The sequence below is a fragment of the Carassius gibelio genome, chromosome B20 (genome assembly GCF_023724105.1).
Source record: "Carassius gibelio isolate Cgi1373 ecotype wild population from Czech Republic chromosome B20, carGib1.2-hapl.c, whole genome shotgun sequence".
Taxonomy (NCBI): Eukaryota; Metazoa; Chordata; class Actinopteri; order Cypriniformes; family Cyprinidae; genus Carassius; species Carassius gibelio.
The window spans coordinates 7,944,528-7,953,378 of record NC_068415.1 but is presented as its reverse complement, the minus strand read 5'-3'; the positions used below and the strand labels follow the sequence as shown (position 1 = coordinate 7,953,378).

Here is an 8,851-nt window from a genome sequence, read left to right as displayed (position 1 = left end):
TTTAACATATCACAAAATTAGATAACATATAAGTTAAACATCAAATATCTCATTATAAAAATGCAAATGAATCAGGTCAGTGAATAAGCATTTCAAGGAATCCCATATGAAAAATGGAAGTGAAATACAGATCTCTCTGAGGAATGTGAATATTGTATTTTTTAGCTTGTGTTTTATTCACAGGCCAGAGATGGAGCAGCATGTGATGGAAATATGTGTCACACATGCATGTAGCATGAGCTAACAGAGAGGATTTCTCCTCATGCTCTCAAGAAGACACAATCCAGCAGCTCTCCTGACATTAGATGTCACTGACTTGTTTGTAGGTTACAGTATCTCCTTGCAATGCAGGCTAGAGGAGGTGTCTGGATTCACAGTAATAGAAGCTGGAAAGCACCGGGGACTAAGAGCTGACTGTTAGGGATGAGCACAACCAACATTCCCACAGTGAAGGCAATTACAACAGCCAACATCCCTCTGTGATGACTTTAACACAATTTGCACCCAGTCTTCTTTGAAGAATGCGGTAATGTACAAACAACAAATCTTACATTTTATTACTTATGAACTAAAGTTTAATAACTCATGGGTACTAGTTTCAGTTATGTTTCATTTAAGTCTTATAGTAGTTCGTTTTGATGCTTGAATTAGCATTTCAAGTGCGTTTAGCTACAGCCAGGGGCGGACTGGGGCTAAAAAGTGTCCCAGAGCGGCCCACCACACCATAAACCCACCAGCTCATTAGAGCTATTTTTAACACCACTTACTAACATACAAATATAACACAATACAGAAATAAAAATAATAAACAAATATTATTATTATTATTATTATTAACATTAGTGAATGGCTGTTATACTTTAAATTATAATTTGTCTTTGTATGGCAAATTGTAATTAATATTTTTACATCTCTTTTACACATACAGATTAATATCACTAAATTTATATGCCTAATATCAGTCCATATAACATTGCTCTGCTCTACTCTAGAAGACTTGAAATGTAGTGCAGAATATGGACTATTTTATTGTGTATTTTAATTGCTTGACAAGCATCTTTTATGCTGAAAACTTTTATGATGATGAACAATATTGTAAACAGCAATAGCCTATGTGAAATATATAAAGTTACAATTTAGGATAGCTGTTTTTCTATGGAAATGTATAGTAAAAAAATATTTATTTATGTGATCACTGCTGAATTTTTAACATTCTTCAGTGTCACATGATCCTTTAGAAATGATTATGCTGATTTTCTGCCTAAGAAACATTTATAAATTATTATCAATGTTAAAAACAGTTGTGCTGTCTCATATTTTTTTGTGGAAAAAGTCATAGGCTACATCACCAAGTCAGGAGTAAGAATAATAAAATAATAACAAAATAATAATAATACTTTTATTCAACAAGGTTGCATGAAATTGATTTAAGTCACAGTAAAATTCAGCTTTGATCACAGAAATAAATTACATTTAAATATTAAAGTTGGCTATTTATTAATAGACTATATTTAATATTCACGGCACTTGAAAGCGAAAGTCTTCGTATTTACAATGTTCTAGTTAGAGAATGGTAATGAAGACAATTAGCCTATATTCTTATAGGGTTTTTTTTTATTTTATTTTATTACATTTTCTTAGACACGTAAAAATATAACGATATACAAACATTCACTGTTAACTTATGTAGCTGTGCTGAAAATAAATGTAGGCCTAAATGGCATGAAAATCTGCGCAATTCAAAAAGGCCAGAATAGTTTGCATCCCTGAAATGAATGTTTGTCACTACAGCTCATCAACAGCACCAGCACTGGGATCCTTTTATAGTTACTCCAATAGGTGGCGACAAAAGACCGTTTTATAAGTGATTCATTTTAAATCCTTCATTCACAGATTCGTTCAAAGGCGCTGATTCATTCTGGAACGCAACTTCAATTCAACCATGTCTTCTTTTTTTGGATAGGCCTATTTTCGTTAAATGTGCGAAGGATACAAAGTAGTATTGTGGAACTGGTGAATGTTGTGCCTAAAATATAAGTGACTCAACTTTAATTGATTCTTTATTGAACTGCTGTGTGAGAAAACAAATTAGTTGTGATCGCGTCGATTCATTCAAAAACGAAACAAAGGTCTTTGTGAACGAGAATTAAAAATTCAACAGTTGTTGACGTGAGATCATCTTGGGCGAATTTTAATGGCAATGTTTGAGTTCTTAATAAATTCTCTAACGCTGGTTTGATCGCAGACTTTAAGCACAATGTGTGACAATTGTGAGTTCTCAACACTAGATGGCGACAGATGAGAGATGAATGGGGTTACGCTTGTCTCAATTTGCTCTCCATTTAATTTGCTGGACAGGGAAAATAAATAGATAAATAAAAAAAGACCTCATTTGTTATTTATCTTTCATTTGATGTCGACAGGTTCTTTTATATCGCTGCCCTTTTTACTTCTTTTCTTGATCATCTCACATATAAAATCTATTCCTATTAATTTGCTGGCTCACAAGTAGCCAACTATTTATTTCCTTTAGGAAAAGGAAATTGGAAAAATAATTACTCTTCAACATGAGTGCTTATCTAAGCAAGAAGAAAGGAACATTTACACTTCAGAGGAAGACGTCAACAGCAGCAATGACTATGAAGCCTTATTAAATAAATAAAAAAAAACCTCTTTTGCCCCTAAAGTGGCATGATCACAGACTGACTCATAGCCGTGTCATGTAAATGGATATATTGATAGGGCCCATGTAAGTGTCCAAAGCTTTTTCATGCATTGCAGTAACGGCAGTGCATTAAGCTGTAAAAACACGATGCTTTGAAATTCACCTCTGAGCAGCAGAGCAGAACCTCCACTGACAGCCTGTTATAATGACTCTCACTTAGTATATTAAACAATGTCACAATCCAAATCAGTGTCATAGCGTTTGCCTGTTGACAGAATGTTCTACACAGTGGTTCAGTGTCATGACTGTGTTAGGAGGATGATTGAGATAGGCTAACAAAAGAAATACATAAGTGATCATTTAACACTGGAAATAATATTTAGGAACATGATCAAGAACAAAAGGTCAAAATTTTGACAGGATACTAACATGGTCTAGTTAGCCCCTGCGGGTAGATTTTTTTTACTATAAAGCATCTGTTCACATTAATGGCCATTTAAAAACACAAGTATATCTCAATGAAACTTTTTAAATGGCAGAATGTTTATACTATGGTTCAAAAGTTTAGGGTCAGTAAAATCTATTTTAAAAGTTTTTGAAAGAATTCTCTCATTGCTACCAAGTCAGTAAAACTGTAATATTGTGAAATATTATTATGATTTAAAATAACTGTTTAAATATAATTTAACATATATTATATTCATGTGATGGCAAGGTCTTCAGTGTCACATGATCATTCCGAAATCATTCTAAAACATTAATTTAGTGCTCCAGAATCATCTGTCAAGCAGTTTTTTTTATATAATATAATTCAATATACATTCTGCTGCAGCCTTTCACAGTTCAAGATAGTCATTAGTGATGGGTTTGGGACTATGTGTGTTGTCAGATGACATTTACAGCTTTGGTGATTGGCTCAGAAGGTTCAGTGGTGTGCAAGTATCTCCTTGAGCAAGGCAGCTGTAGTACTATAGTTTTACTCTCTTTAAAGGTTAAGTGTCTCTATGAGTGTGAAAGATGTTTGTAATCGTTTAAATTCATATGCTACAGATCATTGATTACGTAAATGTAATCATTCATTAAATTTGTGAGCAGGGTATATCTGACACAGTCAAATTATTTCCCAAAAATTGATTTCTTATTGAAGACAGAAATTCGCTGGGACATTTGGCATTGCACTTCCATTCCTCCTTTTTCAATAGCGATGCCTATGTGTTTCCATAATTACCATTCTTACTCTTCTCTGCCCTGCTCTGTAAATGTAATTTCCCTTGTCGCAAATAAGATGGTTTTAACTCTACTCCAACTCCACGAGTCTCTCTCTCTCTCTCTCTCTCTGTCTTTTTTTTTTTTTTTTGCTTAATTCTGAATAAAGAGGCATAATTTGAACCTCTGCCAAAAATTTGAAGGACAGCAGACCTTGAAGAAGAACGTGTGCCTGCATATTCTCTGCTAAATTCATCGGGGAGTCTTTTGACATTTCCTTGTTATTAGTCTCAATTATTGATATAAGCTGTGTTTAAAATTCTTTTCAAATTAACTTGCTGTAATGGATACATAATGGTGCTCTGAATAATTGCCTTTGCAAGAACTAATGAAAGAAGGAACTTGAGAACTTAGCCATCAAGCAAACACAGTTTGACTCCACAGGCTCTTTACCTGAAGGTCTGCTCCACATTTAGCAGGGGAGCAAGAGGTTGTTGATATCCTGTTGGCTTCTGCTATTAAAAATGGCATTACGGGAACATCCATTATAAGTCAATATCACCGCAGGGAAGCACTGAAATTAGAATTAGAGTGGCATCATTTGAACAAAATGTTTATTCAATAAGGGACTTAAGATAATGTAAGAGTATATCAAAAGTGGTTTGTTTTTTCTAGTACTTAATATTATGATGTTTTTAATTTGTATTTTTAAATGCTGATGCACTTTTAATGAAAGGAACATACTTGATCTTAAAGGGATAGTTCACCCCCCCCCCCCTCCCAAACACACTAAAAAATGAATTAAATAATAATTCTGTGATCATTAACTCATCCTCATCTCATTCCAAACCCATAAATGGATTAGATTTTTGAGCCTTTATGACCCTTTTGGATCTTCTAAGTTTTGGTTACCTGGATTTTCTAGGGACAGAAACCTCTCGGGTTTCATTCAAAATATCTTAAATATCTAAATGAAGTTTTTTAAGTTTGAAATGACAGAGTGAGTAACGAATTTGGCCATTTTTGGGTGATTTTTATACAAAAATGTAGACCTTTTAGACATGACTAAAATACTTAGACACTTATTTCATCAGCACTTAATATTCCTGATGCACACTGAAATGTATCATCATTTGCATAATCATATTGCATTACATATAACTCTGGAAGAACGTTTGAGATCATTGTTAAATACAGTTCTGGATGAGGATGAGCTCTCATTTCCCACTTCGGTATATCTTGAATTCCAAATTATGCTAATGCTCAGTCTATCAGCCCTTGATGGTTTTTAGACTGTGTTTGGCACTAGTAAGCTGACAATTCCTAGAAGCTTCAATTTCACTGCAGGACAAACTCTGCTGAATGCTACCTATTTGCATGATAATTATTCATGCAGTGAAACTGGACGCTTTACCCAGCACTTGCTCTTGCATTTTAATACACATCTACAGTGAGCTTTTTCAAATGTGCATATTTTCTACCAGAACAAGACATGGACAGAAATTGCCCAAAGTGACTTAATTTAAAGAGAGGGCTATAAAAAGACATTATTTGCTAAATAAATGCTTGATATTTGTTCACTTTCACTTAAATGTTAAGAATTAAAATTAAAAACATGCTTAAACCAATTTGCTTGACAAAGTGTTGGTTAAAAAGAAACTCGCTGCATATACAGATCTATTATGTTACAACAAAAGCATTGCATTATGTTGATTAGAACAGAACTTTAATTGTAAAACTGACATGAATAGAACATCATAATTCAAATTTGGAATCATAAATGATGCTGACAACCAAAAGAACAGGGCATTGACTTCAGTAATGAGCCTCTGCTGCTTTATTCATGTTTGCAAATTAAAATATAATAAATTAACATTTTTTTTTCTAAAAATATACAAAAATACTGTAAAACTTTCCTAGAAAGCCTCAACACAGTAGTATTGCCATGTACCGCATACTATAATAAGCACAGTGGTCTATCTATTTTTGAAAACCAATGAAGATGAAACTCTTCTGTGTTGGGATATTTCCACATTCCCTTCCTGTACAACATTCCAGACTATGACATTCAGGATCGGAAGGTCAGGTCTTTTTCTGGACTTTCCGATACACTGTACTCAATTAAGCATATAGAGCAGCTGGCAAATGCACACTCCCGCTCACATTCATATCACATCCGTATATGTTTTAGGCTCTGATATACACACAAGCATCATGGAGGCAACATGGGCCTGAGTAGATGTAGAAAGTGTGGAGAGAAGAACAACTTGAAGCATCTGCTCACAGTTCAGTGAATCTTTGAGCAGCACAGGAATCTGGTAAATATGGCCACTAAAGTTTATAGTACATTGCTGATTGAGACAATTACACACTATTATCTACAATCATGTCACATAACCACCAACATTATTTAGAATATGCATTCACTGACATCTGATATCACTGGAGGTCTCATGTTAAAAGTGTCTGAAGGAACAAAACATGATTTTTTTTTTTTTTTTGTATTTTGTCTGCTACATTAATACTGAACAGATATGAACAGAGTTTTCGGGGATTTTTTTGCATTTCTCACTCTCCAGCCCCTACGTATGTGATGCATAGCATGACTGCTAGGTGTCCAAACCATCCTCATGCAAAACAAATCCATTTCTGTTACATAATGGCATTAACCAGCTGATGATAGTTTACCCATGAACAGTACTTCCACGGCTGTTTAGTGGGTTCATCATTCGGGTTTCAGGGTTCCCACACTTTCTAACTAATGAATTTGAATGATTTCCCCTTTTTCCAGTCATCATTGATCTGAAGGGTTTAAAAAATTATAAAGATTGCATTATTTTTTTTTTTACGTCAATGGAATCAAAAAAATAAAATATTGATACTGACTAAACAAATTTCCATGAACTTTTACAAATTTAATGAATCCCCATGACCTTTTCAGGCCTGGAAATCAAACTTTTGAAACTCCCTGATGTATCCAGGACTGTGGGAACCCTGTGGTTTATGGATCTAGGAAAACACACCAGTAATATCAGTCTCTCAAAAAAAAGGACAAAGCAAAAAAAAAAGGAACAAAAACAGAAAAGGTGAGATTAACAGCTCACTCGGCTGGGCTGTTGCTTACAAACGAAGTCTGTCATGAAATCAAACTCATTCTGTCCCAGCCAGAGCTCTGGCAGCTCCTTTATTCGGTCCAAACCCATTTCTATCACCAGTGACATCAAGACCTCCTCGTCAATAAAATCCGTGTCGATAACGTTGGGGGGCAGCATTGCTGCAGGCATGTGGTGGCCAGCCAGAGGAACCCCAGACGTGTTCTGCTTGGCGTTACTGTCTCGGAACTGCTGTCCTGTCCCGTTTAACTGGTGGCTGGCGGGGTGCAGTTCGTGCATGTAATAGTGATGATGGGAAGGATGCGTGTGGTGACCGTAGTAAGGCGTGTTGAGCTTCTGCAACTGCATACTGGCAGCCAGCTGCTGCCCTTGTCCGACAAACTGGGAGTTAAAGCGGGCAGGCAAGTTGCCATTGGGGATTCCTCCGTTTATATTATTCCCAGAGGCCATGGAATGTCGGATCCCGTGGTTTGCGTTTACATTCCCTCCCGCGTAATGCATGTGATCTCCCATGATAACGTTATAATGCTGCTGCTGCTGCTGGGGAAGCGCGTTGGGAAACTGTCCCATTCCCATCCTGCGAGCGGAGTGCTGATGCCCATTCACAGCATCTGGGAAACGTCCATGGTTCATTGCCATCATGCGGTCCACCATTCCACTAGAAAATAGTTTGCAAAAGTTAATACGGCGATTTGCTTAAACATATAGTGTCAAAAGATCGTTAGAGGGCACTAGGATTTAGTTTAGGAACAATTTAACATTGAAACGAAGCTTGTTTGAAATATGCACGATTAAACACACACGGGTCTAACTGTCATGAGCATTCATAAGCAGGCTAAACTTTGTAACCTTTACCTCTCTGCTTGAATCTGCTGAGTGCGTTGCACAGCAGTCGGCAACAGCGAAAAGTAACTGACAATCCCAGAGATGAAAGAGTTTACAATCCCTCCTAATCCAAGTCAATAAAAGCGTATGCCCTCCAAATACAGACTGTATTCAGCGCCAGCCTCCGCATCAAAAACATTACGAAAAAAACTGCTGCATGCTTCTCGGTCAGCACTCATATACAATCAAGCCAGGGGCGGAGCAAAGCCAACCTTCAATCTGACTACATTCACGGCTGTGGCAAGCCGATTTATCATGTAGGCTATTTCTCTTAAATTACAGGGGTCATATGATGCTGCTAAAAATAACATTATTTGGTGTATTTGGTGTAATGAAATGTGCTTATGCAGTTTAACACATTATTTTCTACATACTGTACATAATTGTTTCTCTTCTATGCCCCGACTTCTGAAATGTGTCAATTTTTACAAGCTTTATCGGTCTGAAAAGCAAGGTGTGCTCTGACTGGTCAGCTATCCAGTGCATTGTGATTTGACGAATTCCTCAAGCGTGTGACGGAAATGTTACGCCCCTTAACATATTGTGATGCCCTGTCTGGCCGGAGCGACGAGACATAAACATAAAACCAATTATAAACGTTATATAAAAATGATTTATAGTCATGTCCTTCTTTTGGAAGGCCAAAGTAGTTTCGGTTTCTTAATGAAATGGGCCTAGAGTGAGCAGAGGCTGGCTAGAGTGAGCAGCGGTGGGCGGGCTTGAGAATTGCGTGGCTGGCAGATTCTATGAAGGAGCATCCATTGGGCTTGCAGCAACCACATGTGATTACCCCAGGCTGGACTCTGCTTCGTCCACAGTGAAAGCCGATCCGGCGATCCACAGTGGAAAGTTGATGTATTTCCTCAGTGACCAGCATTGAAGCATCTCCAGGCATGACAAAGCAGATATCATCCTCTTTTGCAAGGCCAAAAAAAGTAGTTGTGCTTTCACAGTGAAACACATAGTGTCCATACGACATGGT

General features: G+C 36.7%; 1 protein-coding gene across 1 annotated transcript; it reads right to left on the bottom strand.

Annotated features, from left to right (window-relative positions):
* Positions 1–5,685: 5,685 nt before the first annotated feature.
* On the bottom strand, positions 5,686–8,057 carry cited2 (Cbp/p300-interacting transactivator, with Glu/Asp-rich carboxy-terminal domain, 2). The gene is made up of 2 exons (XM_052586720.1): positions 7,840–8,057; positions 5,686–7,642 (listed from the first exon to the last, which is right to left on the bottom strand). The coding sequence occupies exon 2, from the start codon at positions 7,636–7,638 to the stop codon at positions 6,964–6,966; it is 675 nt and encodes a 224-aa protein (XP_052442680.1). The 5' UTR covers positions 7,639–7,642; positions 7,840–8,057; the 3' UTR covers positions 5,686–6,963.
* Positions 8,058–8,851: the final 794 nt, after the last annotated feature.

Coding starts and splice junctions, on each gene's coding strand:
- cited2 (XM_052586720.1), bottom strand. CDS start 7,638: ATGGTGGACCGCATGATGGCAATGAACCATGGACGTTTCCCAGATGCT.